The sequence below is a fragment of the Oncorhynchus mykiss genome, chromosome 7, assembly GCF_013265735.2.
Source record: "Oncorhynchus mykiss isolate Arlee chromosome 7, USDA_OmykA_1.1, whole genome shotgun sequence".
NCBI classification, from domain to species: Eukaryota; Metazoa; Chordata; class Actinopteri; order Salmoniformes; family Salmonidae; genus Oncorhynchus; species Oncorhynchus mykiss.
Genome location: NC_048571.1, coordinates 4546921 through 4566620, shown reverse-complemented (window position 1 = coordinate 4566620; position 19700 = coordinate 4546921). Strand labels below are relative to the sequence as shown.

The following is a 19700-nucleotide window of genomic DNA, read 5'->3' as shown; positions in this document are numbered from 1 at the left end:
CAGACTCTACCACTTCACTATAATATACTATATCCTCTACCACTTCACTATGATATACTATAGACTCTACCACTTCACTATGATATACTATATACTCTACCACTTCACTATATATACTATATACTCACAGCCCTTCTGGTCTGCTGTCAGACTCTACCACTTCACTATAATATACTATATCCTCTACCACTTCACTATGATATACTATATACTCTACCACTTCACTATAATATACTATATACTCACAGCCCTTCTGGCCTGCTGTCAGACTCTACCACTTCACTATAATATACTATATCCTCTACCACTTCACTATGATATACTATAGACTCTACCACTTCACTATGATATACTATATACTCTACCACTTCACTATAATATACTATATACTCTACCACTTCATTATAATATACTATATACTCACAGCCCTTCTGGTCTGCTGTCAGACTCTACCACTTCACTATAATATACTATATCCTCTACCACTTCACTATGATATACTATAGACTCTACCACTTCACTATGATATACTATATCCTCTACCACTTCACTATAATATACTATATACTCTACCACTTCATTATAATATACTATATACTCACAGCCCTTCTGGTCTGCTGTCAGACTCTACCACTTCACTATAATATACTATATCCTCTACCACTTCACTATGATATACTATATACTCTACCACTTCACTATAATATACTATATACTCTACCACTTCACTATAATATACTATATACTCACAGCCCTTCTGGTCTGCTGTCAGACTCTACCACTTCACTATAATATACTATATACTCTACCACTTCACTATAATATACTATATCCTCTACTGCTTCACTATGATATACTATATACTCTACCACTTCACTATAATATACTATATACTCTACCACTTAACTATAATATACTATATACTCTACCATTTCACTATAATATACTATATCCTCTACCACTTCACTATAATAAACTATATACTCTACCATTTCACTATAATATACTATATACTCTACCACTTCATTATAATATACTATATACTCACAGCCCTTCTGGTCTGCTGTCAGACTCTACCACTTCACTATAATATACTATATCCTCTACCACTTCACTATGATATACTATAGACTCTACCACTTCACTATGATATACTATATCCTCTACCACTTCACTATAATATACTATATCCTCTACCACTTCACTATGATATACTATAGACTCTACCACTTCATTATAATATACTATATACTCACAGCCCTTCTGGTCTGCTGTCAGACTCTACCACTTCACTATGATATACTATATCCTCTACCACTTCACTATAATATACTATATCCTCTACCACTTCACTATGATATACTATAGACTCTACCACTTCATTATAATATACTATATACTCACAGCCCTTCTGGCCTGCTGTCAGACTCTACCACTTCACTATAATATACTATATCCTCTACCACTTCACTATGATATACTATAGACTCTACCACTTCACTATGATATACTATATACTCTACCACTTCACTATATATACTATATACTCACAGCCCTTCTGGTCTGCTGTCAGACTCTACCACTTCACTATAATATACTATATCCTCTACCACTTCACTATAATAAACTATATACTCTACCATTTCACTATAATATACTATATACTCTACCACTTCATTATAATATACTATATACTCACAGCCCTTCTGGTCTGCTGTCAGACTCTACCACTTCACTATAATATACTATATCCTCTACCACTTCACTATGATATACTATAGACTCTACCACTTCACTATGATATACTATATCCTCTACCACTTCACTATAATATACTATATCCTCTACCACTTCACTATGATATACTATAGACTCTACCACTTCACTATGATATACTATAGACTCTACCACTTCACTATGATATACTATATACTCTACCACTTCACTATATATACTATATACTCACAGCCCTTCTGGCCTGCTGTCAGACTCTACCACTTCACTATATATACTATATACTCTACTACTTCACTATAATATACTATATACTCTACCACTTCACTATAATATACTATATACTCACAGCCCTTCTGGTCTGCTGTCAGACTCTACCACTTCACTATAATATACTATATCCTCTACCACTTCACTATGATATACTATATACTCTACCACTTCACTATAATATACTATATACTCACAGCCCTTCTGGCCTGCTGTCAGACTCTACCACTTCACTATAATATACTATATACTCTACCACTTCACCATAATATCCTATATACTCTAGCACTTCACTATGATATACTATATACTCTACCACTTCACTATAATATACTATATACTCACAGCCCTTCTGGTCTGCTGACAGACTCTACCATTTCACTATAATATACTATATCCTATACCACTTCACTATGATATACTATATACTCTACCACTTCTCTATAATATACTATATACTCACAGCCCTTCTGGTCTGCTGTCAGACTCTACCACTTCACTATAATATACTATATCCTCTACCACTTCACTATGATATACTATATACTCACAGCCCTTCTGGTCTGCTGTCAGACTCTACCACTTCACTATAATATACTATATACTCTACCACTTCACTATAATATACTATATACTCTACCACTTCACTATAATATACTATATACTCTACCACTTCACTATATATACTATATACTCTACCACTTCACTATAATATACTATATACTCTACCACTTCACTATAATAAACTATATACTCACAGCCCTTCTGGTCTGCTGTCAGACTCTACCACTTCACTATAATATACTATATACTGACAGCCCTTCTGGTCTGCTGTCTGACTCTACCACTTCACTATGATATACTATATACTCTACCACTTCACTATATATACTATATACTCTACCATTTCACTATAATATACTATATACTCTACCACTTAACTATAATATACTATATCCTCTACCACTTCACTATAATATACTATATACTCTACCACTTAACTATAATATACTATATACTCTACCACTTCACTATATATACTATATACTCTACCACTTCACTATAATATACTATATACTCTACCACTTAACTATAATATACTATATACTCTACCACTTCACTATATATACTATATACTCTACCACTTAACTATAATATACTATATACTCTATCACTTCACTATATATACTATATACTCTACCACTTCACTATAATATACTATATACTCTACCACTTAACTATAATATACTATATACTCTACCACTTCACTATATATACTATATACTCTACCACTTCACTATAATATACTATATACTCTACCACTTCACTATAATATACTATATACTCTACCACTTCACTATGATATACTATATACTCTACCACTTCACTATGATATACTATATACTCTACCACTTCACTATACTATACTATATACTCTACCACTTCACTATAATATACTATATACTCACAGCCCTTCTGGTCTGCTGTCAGACTCTACCACTTCACTATAATATACTATATACTCTACCACTTCACTATAATATACTATATACTCTACCACTTAACTATAATATACTATATACTCTACCACTTCACTATATATACTATATACTCTACCACTTAACTATAATATACTATATACTCTACCACTTCACTATATATACTATATACTCTACCACTTCACTATAATATACTATATACTCTACCACTTAACTATAATATACTATATACTCTACCACTTCACTATATATACTATATACTCTACCACTTCACTATAATATACTATATACTCTACCACTTCACTATAATATACTATATACTCTACCACTTCACTATGATATACTATATACTCTACCACTTCACTATAATATACTATATACTCTACCACTTCACTATAATATACTATATACTCACAGCCTTTCTGGTCTGCTGTCAGACTCTACCACTTCACTATAATATACTATATACTCTACCACTTCACTATAATATACTATATCCTCTACTGCTTCACTATGATATACTATATACTCTACCACTTCACTATAATATACTATATACTCTACCACTTAACTATAATATACTATATACTCTACCACTTCACTATAATATACTATATACTCTACCACTTCACTATAATATACTATATACTCTACCACTTCACTATAATATACTATATACTCTACCACTTCACTATAATATACTATATACTCTACCACTTCACTATAATATACTATATACTGACAGCACTTCTGGCCTGCTGTCAGGCTCTACCACTTCACTATGATATACTATATACTCTACCACTTCACTATAATATACTATATACTCACAGCCCTTCTGGTCTGCTGTCAGACTCTACCACTTCACTATAATATACTATATACTCACAGCCCTTCTGGCCTGCTGTCTGACTCTACCACTCCACTATGATATACTATAGACTCTACCACTTCACTATAATATACTATATACTCTACCACTTCACTATGATATACTATATACTCTACCACTTCACTATAATATACTATATACTCTACCACTTCACTATGATATACTATATACTCACAGTACTTCTGGCCTATTGTCTGACTCTACCACTCCACTATGATATACTATAGACTCTACCACTTCACTATAATATACTATAGACTCTACCACTTCACTATAATATACTATATACTCTACCACTTCACTATAATATACTATATACTCACAGCCCTTCTGGTCTGCTGTCTGACTGTCTGCCAAATCTATATTACCCTCTCCCTGTCTGACTGTCTGCCAAATCTATATTACCCTCTCCCTGTCTGACTGCCTGACAAATCTATATTACCCTCTCCATGTCTGACTGTCTGCCAAATCTATATTACCCTCTCCCTGTCTGACTGCCTGCCAAATCTATATTACCCTCTCCCTGTCTGGGGGTCTGCCCACCCTGCATTATCCTCTCTTTCTGACTGTCTGGGGGTATGTCCACTCTACATTATCCTCTCCATGTCTGGGGGTCTGCCCACTCTACATTATCCTCTCCATGTATGGGGGTCTGTCCACTCTACATTATCCTCTCCTTGTCTGGGGGGTCTGCCCACTCTACATTATCCTCTCCTTGTCTGGGGGGTCTGTCCACTCTACATTATCCTCTCCTTGTCTGGGGGATCTGCCCACTCTACATTTTCCTCTCCCTGTCGAGACAGGTATTTTTATAGAGCAGCAGGCTCTGTCTTGCTCTCTGTATCTAGTCTGTCTCTGTTCCTGTCTCAGGCCATGAATTCATTATCCACTCACAGTCCACTCGGCATCATTAGCTAATGAACTGCTGGTCCACAGTTGGGTCTGTATGTACAGTATGTTAATGTTTTGTTTGTATTTCCTGTTTGTTTGTTGGGGGGCAGCCATGTATGAAAATGGAGAACGCTAAAGGGGAAGTGGTCGAATCGTTATTCTACTTTATGTGAACGCTTTAGTGATCAAAGTAATTATCAGGACTCCTGGCCAGTGAGACACAGGAGGTTGGTGGCACCTTAATTGAGGAGGATGGGTTCGTGGTAATGACTGGAGCGGAATCCGTGGAACGGTATCAAATACATCAAACACATGGTTTCCATGGTTTCCAGGTGATTTAAACCCTTCCATTCCGCAAGTGAACATGAGAGAGAATGTGTGTGTTTGTGTGTGTTTGTGTGTGTGTTTGTGTGTGAGGATGGTTGAGCTGCAGTGAGGTAGTGAAAGGAGAACATAGTAGCTGTAATCACAATCACTGTTCCCTATAGGGGCAAACACTGAAATGTTCCTTGATGATAGTTGTACCACACAACCTGCCACTTACCAACATACTGAAATACACTCACACTTGCACCCAAACACACAACACACACTAGCACACATACACTCCTCTCCAGCTGCTTTTGCACACCCCCGAAGCACACACACACACACACACACACACACACACACACATAACAAGATGGCGCCGACAGAGATGGTCGCCTCGCTTCGCGTTCTTAGGAAACTATGCAGTATTTAGTTTGTTTAATGTATTATTTCTTACATTGTTACTCCAGGAAATCTTACGTTTTATTACATACAGCCGGGAAGAACTATTGGATATAAGAGCAACGTCAACTTACCAACATTACGACCAGGAATATTGACTTCCTCTGTTTGGACCACCACCCAGGACAATGGATCTGATCCCAGTAGGCGACCCAAAACAACGGCGCCGCAGAAAGGGCAGACGGAGCGGCCTCCTGGTCAGGCTCCGTAGACGGGCACATCGCTCATCGCTCCCGAGTTTACTACTCGCCAATATTCAGTCTCTTGACAACAAGGTAGACGAAATTCGAGCAAGGGTTGCCTTCCAGAGAGACATCAGAGATTGCAACATTCTCTGCTTTACGGAAACATGGCTCACTGGGGATACGTTATCAGAGTCGGTACAGCCAGACAGACACAAACATCTCTCTGGTAAGAAGAAGGGCGGGGGGTGTATGCCTTGTGATTAATGAGTTGTGGTGTGATCATAACAACATACAGGAACTCAAGTCCTTTTGTTCATCTGACCTAGAATTCCTTACATTCAAATGCTGACGGCGTTATCTACCAAGAGAATTCTCTTTGATTATAATCACAGCCGTGTTTATCCCCCAAAGGCAGACAGCTTGACCGCCCTGAAAGAACTTTATTGGACTCTATGTAAACTGGAAACCATATATCCTGAGGCAGCATTTATTGTAGCTGGGGGTTTTAACAAAGCCAATCTGAAAACAAGGCTCCCTAAATTTTATCAGCATATCGAATGCACGACCAGGGCTGGCAGCATTCTGGATCATTGCTACTCTAACTTCTAGCATACAAAGCCCTCCCTCGCCCTCCTTTTGGCAAATCTGACCAAGACTCCATTTTGTTGCTCCCACCCTATAGACAGAAACTAAAACAGGAAACACCCGTGCTCAGATCTTTTCAACGCTGGTCTGAACAATCGGATTCCATGCTTCAAGATTCCTCTGATCACGTGGACTGGGTTATGTTCCGGATAGCCTCAGACAACAACATTGATGCATACGCTGATTCGGTGAGCGAGTTTATTAGCAAGTGCATCGGTGATGTTGTACCCACGGTGACTATTAAAACCTTTGCTCGCTTTGAGGACAATACAGTGCCACTGACACGGCCCGGCTACCAAAACCTGCAGGCTCTATGTTTACGGACATATTCAATTAATCCCTATCCCAGTCTGCTGTTCCCACCTGCTTCAAGAGGGCCACCATTGTTCCTGTTCCCAAGAAAGCTACGGTAACTGAGCTAAATGACTACCGCCCCATTGCACTCACTTCTGTCATCATGAAGTGCTTTGAGAGACTAGTCAAGGATCATATCACCTCCACCTTACCTGACACCACTCCAATTTCCTTACCGCCCCAATAGGTCCACAGACGACGCAATCACAACCACACTGCACACTGCCCTAACCCATCTGGACAAGAGGAATACCTATGTGAGAATGCTGTTCATTGATTACAGCTTAGCATTTAACTCCATACTACCTCCAAACTCTCAGACGCCCGCCCTGTGCAACTGGGTCCTGGACTTTCTGACGGGTCGTCCCCAGGTGGTGAGAATAGGAAACAACATCTCCACCCCGTTGGTCCTCAACACTGGGGTGCGTTCTCAGCCCTCTCCAACTCAATCATCAAGTTTGCAGATGACACTACAGTGGTAGGCTTGATTACCAACAACGACGAGACGGCCTACAGGGAGGAGGTGAAGGCCCTCGGAGTGTGTTGTCAGAAAAATAACCTCACACTCAACGTCAACGAAACAAAGGAGATGGTTGTGGACTTCAGGAGAGGGATCACAGCAGAGGGAACACCCCCCTATCCACATCGACGAGACCGCAGTGGAGAAGATGGAAAGTTTTAAGTTCCTCGGCGTACACATCACGGACAAAATGAAATGGTCCACCCACACAGACAGCGTGGTGAAGAAGGCGCAGCAGCCGAGGAGCAACAGCGCCTCTTCAACCTCAGGAGGCTGAAGAAATTTGGCTTGTCACTGAAAACACTCACAAACTTTTACAGATGCACAATCGAGAGCATCCTGTCGGGCTGTATCACAGCCTGGTACGGCAACTTCTCCGCCCACAACCGTAAGGCTCTCCAGAGGGTAGTGAGGTCTGCACAACGCATCACCGGGGGCAATCTACCTGCCCTCCAGGACACCTACAGCACCCGATGTCACAGGAAGGCCAAAAAGATCATCAAGGACAACAACCACCCGAGCCACTGCCTGTTCACCCCGCTTTCATCCAGAAGGCAAGGTCAGCACAGGTGCATCAAAACTGGGACCGCGAGACTGAAAAACAGCTTCTATCTCAAGGCCCTCAGACTGTTAAACAGCCATCACTAACATTGAGTGGCTGCTGCCAACATACTGACTCAAATCTCTAGCCACTTTAGTAATTAAAAATTGGATGTAATAAATGTATCACTAGTCACTTTAAACAATGTAACTTTATATAATGTTTACATACCCTACATTACTCCTCTCATATGTATATACTGTAGTCTATACCATCTACTGCATCTTGCTTACGCTGCACGGCCATCGCTCATCCATATATTTATATGTACGTATTCTTATTCATTCCTTTACACTTGTGTGTGTAAATGTAGATGTAGATGTTGTGAAATTGCTAGATTACTTGTTAGATATTACTGCATGGTCGGAACTAGAAGCACACAAGCATTTCGCTACACTATCATTAACATCTGCTGACCATGTGTATGTGACCAATAACATCTGCTGACCGTGTGTATGTGACCAATAACATCTGCTAACCGTGTATGTGACCAATAACATCTGCTAACCATGTGTATGTGACCAATAACATCTGCTAACCGTGTGTATGTGACCAATAACATCTGCTGACCATGTGTATGTGACCAATAACATCTGCTAACCATGTGTATGTGACCCATAACATCTGCTGACCGTGTGTATGTGACCAATAACATCTGCTGACCGTGTGTATGTGACCAATAAAAATGTATTTGATACAGACACACTTTGAACTTAAAATGTCATTGAACATACATTCGGCATATTTCTATTTCCTGTGAGTACAGGACCCATGTGAGTACTGTTAATACACTTTCTATAATTCACCCCTCTGTGTTCATATTACTGCTCTCTGATAAGCCCATTCTCATACACACACACACGCACACACACACACACACACACACACACACACACACACACACACACACACACACACACACACACACACACACACACACACGCACACACACACACACACACACACACACACACAGCAGCTGAACCAGCCAGCTCCCTCTCTCCCTCTCTGACATCCACTCTACATATGGAGATGAGAACAAACTGTCCTGCTGTGTTCTGCGTCCTACTCTCTAAAACATCCTCCTCCTCTCTAAAACATCCTCCTCCTCTCTAAAACATCCTCCTCCTCTCTAAGATACCCTCCTCTCCTCTAAAATACCCTCCTCTCCTCTAAAATACCCTCCTCTCCTCTAAAACATCCTCCTCTCCTCTAAAACATCCTCCTCTCCTCTAAAACACCCTCCTCTCCTCTAAAATGCCCTCCTCTCCTCTAAAATACCCTCCTCTCCACTAAAACATCCTCCTCTCCTCTAAAACATCCTCCTCCTCTCTAAAACATCCTCCTCCTCTCTAAAATACCCTCCTCCCCTCTAAAACATCCTCCTCCTCTCTAAAATACCCTCCTCTCCTCTAAAATATCCTCCTCCTCTCTAAAATACCCTCCTCTCCTCTAAAACATCCTCCTCTCCTCTAAAACATCCTCCTCTCCTCTAAATCTCCTCTAAAACATCCTCCTCTCCTCTAAAATATCCTCCTCCTCTCTAAAATACCCTCCTCTCCTCTAAAACATCCTCCTCTCCTCTAAAACATCCTCCTCTCCTCTAAAACATCCTCCTCTCCTCTAAAACATCCTCCTTTCCTCTAAAACATCCTCCTCTCCTCTAAAATACCCTCCTCTCCTCTAAAACATCCTCCTCTCCTCTAAAACATCCTCCTCTCCTCTAAAATAACCTCCTCTCCTCCTCCTCTAAAATATCCCGCTCTACTCTAAAATAACCTCCTCTCCTTGTCTCCTCTAAAAAATTCTCCTCCCCTCTAAAATATTATCCTCTCCTCTCTCTGTCGCACGTGCCACAGCACTTACCTCCCCCAAACCCAAACCTATTAATCCATAACCCTCACCTATTAACACCTAACCCTCACCTATTAACCCCTAACCCTCACCTATTAACCTCTAACCCTCACCTATTAACCCCTAACCCTAACCCTCACCTATTAACCTCTAACCCTCACCTATTAACCCCTAATCCTCACCTATTAACCCCAAACCCTCACCTGTTAACCCCTAACCCTCACCTGTTAACCCCTAACCCTCCCCTATTAACCCCTAACCCTCACCTGTTAACCCCTAACCCTCACCTATTAACCCCTAACCCTCCCCTATTAACCCCTAACCCTCACCTGTTAACCCCTAACCCTCCCCTATTAACCTCTAACCCTCACCTATTAACCCCAAACAATCATAAGTTGACTAGGTGTGGTGTGCTTTCCTCTTCCCTCATGACCCCTCTCTGTGTTCCTGTGTGTAAGTGCACGCCTGCATTGTGTTTGTGTTCTGCTCCATATTCTCACCCAGCACCAGCTGTCTCTCTCGGGCCTGGAGCTCATCCAGGACCTGCTGGTGATGCTGTGTGAAGTCAGTGATGTCTGCATCGAAGAAGACAGGAGCATTCTCCTTCTCCCTCAGTGCCTTCAGCTTCTCTTTTAGCAGGTTGACCTGGGGCTCCAGAGAGGAGAAACGAGCTATCTCCTCCTGGGGGGGAGAGAGGAGGGGGGGGGGGTAGGGAGAGGAGAGAGAGGGGAGGAGGAGAGGGTTGGGAGAAGAGGGGAGAGAGGGAGGGAGGGAGGGGAGGGGAGGAGAGGGGAGGAGAGGGGAAGAGGGAGAGGAGGTAGGGGGTTGGGAGAAGAGGTGGGAGAGGGGGGAGGAAGTTGAGGGGGAGGAGATGATGAGGAGGGAAGAAAGGGTGAGGAGGAGTGAAAGGAAAAAAAAGAGAGTGAGACAGAGACAGATCAGCAGAAAGCAAGAGAAAAAAGACAGGAAGACAGGACGAGAGGACGACAGGAAGAGAGGACGACAGGAAGAGAGGAAGACAGGAAGAGAGTAAGACAGGAAGAGAGGAAGACAGGAAGAGAGGAAGACAGGAAGAGATGAAGACAGGAAGAGAGGAAGACAGGAAGACAGGGAGAGAGGATGATATGAAGACAGGAAGAGAAGAGAGACCAGAAACGTTTGACCCAAATTAAACAATTTAAAGGCAATGCCACCAAATACTAATTGAGTGTATGTTAACTTCTGGCCCACTGGGAATGTGATGAAAGAAATAAAAGCTGAAATAAATCATTCTGTCTACTATTATTCTGATATTTCACATTCTTAAAATGAAGTAGTGATCCTAACTGACCTAAAACAGGGAATTGTTACTAGGATTAAATATCAGGAATTGTGAAAAACTGAGTTTAAATGTATTTGGCTATGGTGTATGTACACTTCCAACTTCAACTGTATATATAAATAATCAGATGGTGTCTTAGTACCCTAGTCTAATCTATCAGAGGGGGACTTAGTATCCTAGTCTAATCTACCAGAGGGAGTTTTAGTACCCTAGTCTAATCTATCAGAGGGGGTCTTAGTACCCAAGTCTAATATATCAGAGGGGTCTTAGTACCCTAGTCTAATCTATCAGAGGGGGTCATAGTATCCTAGTCTAATCTACCAGAGGGGGTCTTAGTACCATAGTCTAATCTACCAGAGGGGGTCTTAGTACCATAGTCTAATCTACCAGAGGGGGTCTTAGTACCCAAGTCTAATATATCAGAGGGGTCTTAGTACCCTAGTCTAATCTATCAGAGGGGGTCATAGTATCCTAGTCTAATCTACCAGAGGGGGTCTTAGTACCATAGTCTAATCTACCAGAGGGGGTCTTAGTACCCTAGTCTAATCTACCAGAGGGGGTCTTAGTACCCTAGTCTAATCTATCAGAGGGGGTCTTAGTACCATAGTCTAATCTACCAGAGGGGGTCTTAGTACCCTAGTCTAATCTACCAGAGGGGGTCTTAGTACCCTAGTCTAATCTATCAGAGGGGGTCTTAGTATCCAAGTCTAATCTATCAGAGGGGGTCATAGTATCCTAGTCTAATCTATCAGAGGGGGTCTTAGTACCCTAGTCTAATCTATCAGAGGGGGTCATAGTATCCAAGTCTAATCTATCAGAGGGGGTCTTAGTACCCTAGTCTAATCTATCAGAGGGGGTCTTAGTACCCAAGTCTAATATATCAGAGGGGTCTTAGTACCCAAGTCTAATATATCAGAGGGGGTCTTAGTACCCTAGTCTAATCTATCAGAGGGGGTCTTAGTACCCTAGTCTAATCTATCAGAGGGGGTCTTATAGTACCCAAGTCTAATATATCAGAGGGTGTCTTAGTACCCTAGTCTAATCTATCAGAGGGGGTCATAGTACCCTAGTCAAATCTACAAGAGGGGGTCTTAGTAGTACCATAGTCTAATCTACCAGAGGGGGTCTTAGTACCATAGTCTAATCTACCAGAGGGGGTCTTAGTACCCAAGTCTAATATATCAGAGGGGTCTTAGTACCCTAGTCTAATCTATCAGAGGGGGTCATAGTATCCTAGTCTAATCTACCAGAGGGGGTCTTAGTACCATAGTCTAATCTACCAGAGGGGGTCTTAGTACCCTAGTCTAATCTACCAGAGGGGGTCTTAGTACCCTAGTCTAATCTATCAGAGGGGGTCTTAGTACCATAGTCTAATCTACCAGAGGGGGTCTTAGTACCCTAGTCTAATCTACCAGAGGGGGTCTTAGTACCCTAGTCTAATCTATCAGAGGGGGTCTTAGTATCCAAGTCTAATCTATCAGAGGGGGTCATAGTATCCTAGTCTAATCTATCAGAGGGGGTCTTAGTACCCTAGTCTAATCTATCAGAGGGGGTCATAGTATCCAAGTCTAATCTATCAGAGGGGGTCTTAGTACCCTAGTCTAATCTATCAGAGGGGGTCTTAGTACCCAAGTCTAATATATCAGAGGGGTCTTAGTACCCAAGTCTAATATATCAGAGGGGGTCTTAGTACCCTAGTCTAATCTATCAGAGGGGGTCTTAGTACCCTAGTCTAATCTATCAGAGGGGGTCTTAGTACCCAAGTCTAATATATCAGAGGGTGTCTTAGTACCCTAGTCTAATCTATCAGAGGGGGTCATAGTACCCTAGTCAAATCTACCAGAGGGGGTCTTAGTACCCTAGTCTAATCTACCAGAGGGGGTCTTAGTACCCTAGTCTAATCTATCAGAGAGGGTCTTAGTATCCAAGTCTAATCTATCAGAGGGGGTCATAGTATCCTAGTCTAATCTATCAGAGGGGGTCATAGTATCCAAGTCTAATCTATCAGAGGGGGTCATAGTATCCAAGTCTAATCTATCAGAGGGGGTCTTAGTACCCTAGTCTAATCTATCAGAGGGGGTCTTAGTACCCTAGTCTAATCTATCAGAGGGGGTCTTAGTACCCTAGTCTAATCTACCAGAGGGGGTCTTAGTATCCTAGTCTAATATATCAGAGGGGGTCTTAGTATCCTAGTCTAATCTATCAGAGGGGGTCTTAGTACCCTAGTCTAATCTACCAGAGGGGGTCTTAGTACCCTAGTCTAATGTATCAGAGGGGGTTTTAGTACCCAAGTCTAATATATCAGAGGGGTCTTAGTACCCTAGTCTAATCTATCAGAGGGGGTCATAGTATCCTAGTCTAATCTACCAGAGGGGGTCTTAGTACCATAGTCTAATCTACCAGAGGGGGTCTTAGTACCCTAGTCTAATCTACCAGAGGGGGTCTTAGTACCCTAGTCTAATCTATCAGAGGGGGTCTTAGTACCATAGTCTAATCTACCAGAGGGGGTCTTAGTACCCTAGTCTAATCTACCAGAGGGGGTCTTAGTACCCTAGTCTAATCTATCAGAGGGGGTCTTAGTATCCAAGTCTAATCTATCAGAGGGGGTCATAGTATCCTAGTCTAATCTATCAGAGGGGGTCTTAGTACCCTAGTCTAATCTATCAGAGGGGGTCATAGTATCCAAGTCTAATCTATCAGAGGGGGTCTTAGTACCCTAGTCTAATCTATCAGAGGGGGTCTTAGTACCCAAGTCTAATATATCAGAGGGGTCTTAGTACCCAAGTCTAATATATCAGAGGGGGTCTTAGTACCCTAGTCTAATCTATCAGAGGGGGTCTTAGTACCCTAGTCTAATCTATCAGAGGGGGTCTTAGTACCCTAGTCTAATCTACCAGAGGGGGTCTTAGTATCCTAGTCTAATATATCAGAGGGGGTCTTAGTATCCTAGTCTAATCTATCAGAGGGGGTCTTAGTACCCTAGTCTAATCTACCAGAGGGGGTCTTAGTACCCTAGTCTAATGTATCAGAGGGGGTTTTAGTACCCAAGTCTAATATATCAGAGGGGTCTTAGTACCCTAGTCTAATCTATCAGAGGGGGTCATAGTATCCTAGTCTAATCTACCAGAGGGGGTCTTAGTACCATAGTCTAATCTACCAGAGGGGGTCTTAGTACCCTAGTCTAATCTACCAGAGGGGGTCTTAGTACCCTAGTCTAATCTATCAGAGGGGGTCTTAGTACCATAGTCTAATCTACCAGAGGGGGTCTTAGTACCCTAGTCTAATCTACCAGAGGGGGTCTTAGTACCCTAGTCTAATCTATCAGAGGGGGTCTTAGTATCCAAGTCTAATCTATCAGAGGGGGTCATAGTATCCTTGTCTAATCTATCAGAGGGGGTCTTAGTACCCTAGTCTAATCTATCAGAGGGGGTCATAGTATCCAAGTCTAATCTATCAGAGGGGGTCTTAGTACCCTAGTCTAATCTATCAGAGGGGGTCTTAGTACCCAAGTCTAATATATCAGAGGGGTCTTAGTACCCAAGTCTAATATATCAGAGGGGGTCTTAGTACCCTAGTCTAATCTATCAGAGGGGGTCTTAGTACCCTAGTCTAATCTATCAGAGGGGGTCTTAGTACCCAAGTCTAATATATCAGAGGGTGTCTTAGTACCCTAGTCTAATCTATCAGAGGGGGTCATAGTATCCTAGTCTAATCTACCAGAGGGGGTCTTAGTACCATAGTCTAATCTACCAGAGGGGGTCTTAGTACCCTAGTCTAATCTACCAGAGGGGGTCTTAGTACCCTAGTCTAATCTATCAGAGGGGGTCTTAGTACCATAGTCTAATCTACCAGAGGGGGTCTTAGTACCCTAGTCTAATCTACCAGAGGGGGTCTTAGTACCCTAGTCTAATCTATCAGAGGGGGTCTTAGTATCCAAGTCTAATCTATCAGAGGGGGTCATAGTATCCTAGTCTAATCTATCAGAGGGGGTCTTAGTACCCTAGTCTAATCTATCAGAGGGGGTCATAGTATCCAAGTCTAATCTATCAGAGGGGGTCTTAGTACCCTAGTCTAATCTATCAGAGGGGGTCTTAGTACCCAAGTCTAATATATCAGAGGGGTCTTAGTACCCAAGTCTAATATATCAGAGGGGGTCTTAGTACCCTAGTCTAATCTATCAGAGGGGGTCTTAGTACCCTAGTCTAATCTATCAGAGGGGGTCTTAGTACCCAAGTCTAATATATCAGAGGGTGTCTTAGTACCCTAGTCTAATCTATCAGAGGGGGTCATAGTACCCTAGTCAAATCTACCAGAGGGGGTCTTAGTACCCTAGTCTAATCTACCAGAGGGGGTCTTAGTACCCTAGTCTAATCTATCAGAGAGGGTCTTAGTATCCAAGTCTAATCTATCAGAGGGGGTCATAGTATCCTAGTCTAATCTATCAGAGGGGGTCATAGTATCCAAGTCTAATCTATCAGAGGGGGTCATAGTATCCAAGTCTAATCTATCAGAGGGGGTCTTAGTACCCTAGTCTAATCTATCAGAGGGGGTCTTAGTACCCTAGTCTAATCTATCAGAGGGGGTCTTAGTACCCTAGTCTAATCTACCAGAGGGGGTCTTAGTATCCTAGTCTAATATATCAGAGGGGGTCTTAGTATCCTAGTCTAATCTATCAGAGGGGGTCTTAGTACCCTAGTCTAATCTACCAGAGGGGGTCTTAGTACCCTAGTCTAATGTATCAGAGGGGGTTTTAGTACCCAAGTCTAATCTATCAGAGTCTACACAATACATTAACATCTCATTACAGCTTTGTGCTGTTCTGCTGTTATTATGAGCCATTCAATACAAAATAGTCAAATTTAGATTTTATTACAATTAATTATTCATGGCAAACCTTCCCAGTGGCAATGCGTTTTCTCTGTGGTGAATACAGAACAGAGAATATTGTTGCATGAATACTGAACGACACTGTATGAAGTGTTTCCCCTACGATGGAGGGGAGGGGTGGGGTCTTCCTGGGGTCTTCCTATGGAGCGGAGGGGTGGGGTCTTCCTGGGGTCTTCCTATGGAGGGGAGTGGTGGGGTCTTCCTGGGGTCTTCCTATGGAGCGGAAGGGTGGGGTCTTCCTGGGGTCTTCCTATGGAGGGGAGGGGTGGGGTCTTCCTGGGGTCTTCCTATGGAGCGGAGGGGTGGGGTCTTCCTGGGGTCTTCCTATGGAGCGGAGGGGTGGGGTCTTCCTGGGGTCTTCCTATGGAGGGGAGGGGTGGGGTCTTCCTATGGAGCGAAGGGGTGGGGTCTTCCTAGGGTCTTCCTATGGAGGGGAGGGGTGGGGTCTTCCTATGGAGCGGAGGGGTGGGCAGTGTGCACATAGCCTGTCTTCTCTTGAGAGCCAGGTCTGTATTCAGCGGCCTTTCTCAATAGCAAGGCTATGCTCACTGAGTCTGTACATAGTCAAAGCTTTCCTTAAGTTTGGGTCATTCACAGTGGTCAGCTATTCTGCCACTGTGTACTCTCTGTTTAGGGCCAAATAGCATTCTAGTTTACTCTGTTTTTTTGTTAATTCTTTCTAATGTGTCAGTAATTATCTTTTTGTTTTCTCATGATTTGGTTGGGTCTAATTGTGTTGCTGTCCTGGGGCTCTGTGGGGTGTGTTTGTGTTTGTGAACAGAGCCCCAGGACCAGCTTGCTTAGGGGACTCTTCTATAGGTTCATCTCTCTGTAGGTGATGGCTTTATTATGGAAGGTTTGGGAATCACTTCCTTTTAGGGAGTTATAGAATTTAACGGCTCTTTTCTGGATTTTGATAATTAGTGGGTATCGGCCTAATTCTGCATGCCCTCCCTCCACAGACACTACACCTTCCCCCCCCACTCCTCACCCTGCAGCGCTCCAGTTGATGCTTCAGAGGTTCAGGCTCTGAGGCCGGTGGCTGCTGGACCTTCAGCCAGTTCTCAGAGTTGACCACAGCTTGCTCCAGTTGCTGCCATAGGTTATAGAAGGCCAGGATCTTGCTCTGGTAGGCCAGCCACTCCAGCCTCTCAGCCAGCAGGGCACAGAACCCATCCCAGCGAGTGTTGAGCTCCTCGGCTGCTTTCTGGATGTCATCAGCCCTCCTACTACCACCCTCTGGAGGGACAGACACAACAGGACAGATGTTACAGTCAATGACTCATCTATCCACCTGTCCGTCAGTCTGTCTGTCCGTCTATCTATCTGCAGAGCCTTCAGAAAGTATTCACACCCCTTCACTTATTCCACATTTTGTTGTGTTACAGCCTGAATTTAAAATTGATTAAATTGATTTTTTCTCTCTCACCTGTCTACACACGATACCCCATAATGACATCACACTACCCCATAATGACATCACAATACCCCATAATGACATCCCAATAACCCATAATGACATCACAATAACCCATAATGACAAAGTGAAAACATGCTTTTAGAAATGTTTGCAAATTTCTTAAACATGTAATACATAAATATCTCATTATCTGATTATTCTTACACTTCTTATCGTCCCAGAATAGGTTCCTTGTTAATCCTTAGGCCCTTATTGCACCAATACTGGGATAAACACTGTACACTGTGCTCCAACCGTCCAGAAGACCACTGAATCTCCCTGGGTTTCCAATGGGAACAGTATCTTGCTGGAATCAGACTCTAACTCGGGCTTCAGTAAGTCTGTCAACATCTTCATACATCATTGTTAGAGGAGCTACGTTCACAGATACAGTTCATGAAAAGATAAACAACGACTCCATCTTATAGAAACTTAAATCAAGTGTTGAATCCTCGTATATAATCCAATGAACAGAAATAGTACAGCACTCCGGTAACTAAACTTACATCGACATATTTTATTTTTTATGGCCTCACGAACGTTTCGGGTACGAGCCCTTCTTCACAGCGTGCAAGGCAATGGCAAATCAATGTCACAACAACAAGTTATCGTCTCCCTGTTCTAGGTTCATCACAGGGGTTTATGAGATGTATTGATGGCATGAAGGATGCTGTTTGTGTCCGATAAACAACGCGTTTCCTTTTAGGATGTTTTGGTCAGGCCAGATGTTAATGTGGCCTACTGAGAAACAGATAGAAACACCAGTCATCTCAGCAGTTATCCCCTTCATTTAAAACAGCTGACTATACAGCCAACTCCTTGTCATTAGGCGCATGTGTGACTCTGATTCATCATTGGATGTACATCGCCAAAGACTTATGTGAACGATTCAAGGCGATTCAAGGCTATCAGACTGTTAAACAGCCACCACTAACATTGAGTGGCTGCTGCCAGCACACTGACACTGACTCAACTCCAGCCACTTTAATAATGGGAATTGATGGGAAATGATGTAAATATATCACTAGCCACTTTAACCAATGCTACCTTATATAATGTTACTCACCCTACATTATTCATCTCATAGGCATACGTATATACTGTACTCTATATCATCGACTGTATCCTTATGTAATACATGTATCACTAGCCACTTTATACTATGCCACTTTGTTTACATACTCATCTCATTTGTACATACTGTACTCGATACAATCTACTGTATCTGCCTATGCTGCTCTGTACCATCACTCATTCATATATCCTTATGTACATATTCTTTATCCCCTTACACTGTGTACAAGACAGTAGTTTTGGAATTGTTAGTTAGATTACTTGTTGGTTATTACTGCATTGTCGGAACTAGAAGCACAAGCATTTCGCTACACTCGCATTAACATCTGCTAACCATGTGTATGTGACAAATAAAATTTGATTTGATTTGATTTGATTCAAACCAAGAGGTGCGCGGAAATGCATTCTGCAACGTCAAAAGAAATCCCTCTCCTCCCTCTGCGACTTTGGTGTCCACCTACCGTCCCATTTCAAGGTGGATCCAGGAAGTGGTTAATAGACATGGGAACATATTACACAGTGACCCCAGCTTTGGTAAAGCCTTTGAATCCCCAGAGGTTTGGCTGTAAGAGACCCAGGAATGTTTAGTAAGGTCAGACTTTGTCTAAGAAACAATATTTGATGTCCTATCAGTTTCCTGGCGGCAAGTTCCTTGTCACAACTGTCCACTGTTCCACTCTGCCCAGAGGAATGTTCCAGGCAGAGTAACATGTAACATGAAATATGTTGTATATGTCCTTACG

General features: G+C 42.3%; 1 protein-coding gene across 11 annotated transcripts in view; it reads right to left on the bottom strand.

The window, feature by feature from the left end:
- LOC110519331 (dystrophin-like) overlaps window positions 1-19700 on the bottom strand; it is a 369908-nt gene that overhangs the window by 158657 nt on the left and 191551 nt on the right. For all 11 annotated transcript variants that reach the window (XM_036982105.1, XM_036982095.1, XM_036982096.1 and 8 more), the window contains 2 exons: window positions 17416-17663; window positions 10717-10897 (listed from right to left, as the gene is read on the bottom strand). In XM_036982105.1, the coding sequence (XP_036838000.1) occupies window positions 10717-10897; window positions 17416-17663 (429 nt within the window). The remainder of the gene's footprint in view (window positions 1-10716; window positions 10898-17415; window positions 17664-19700) is intronic.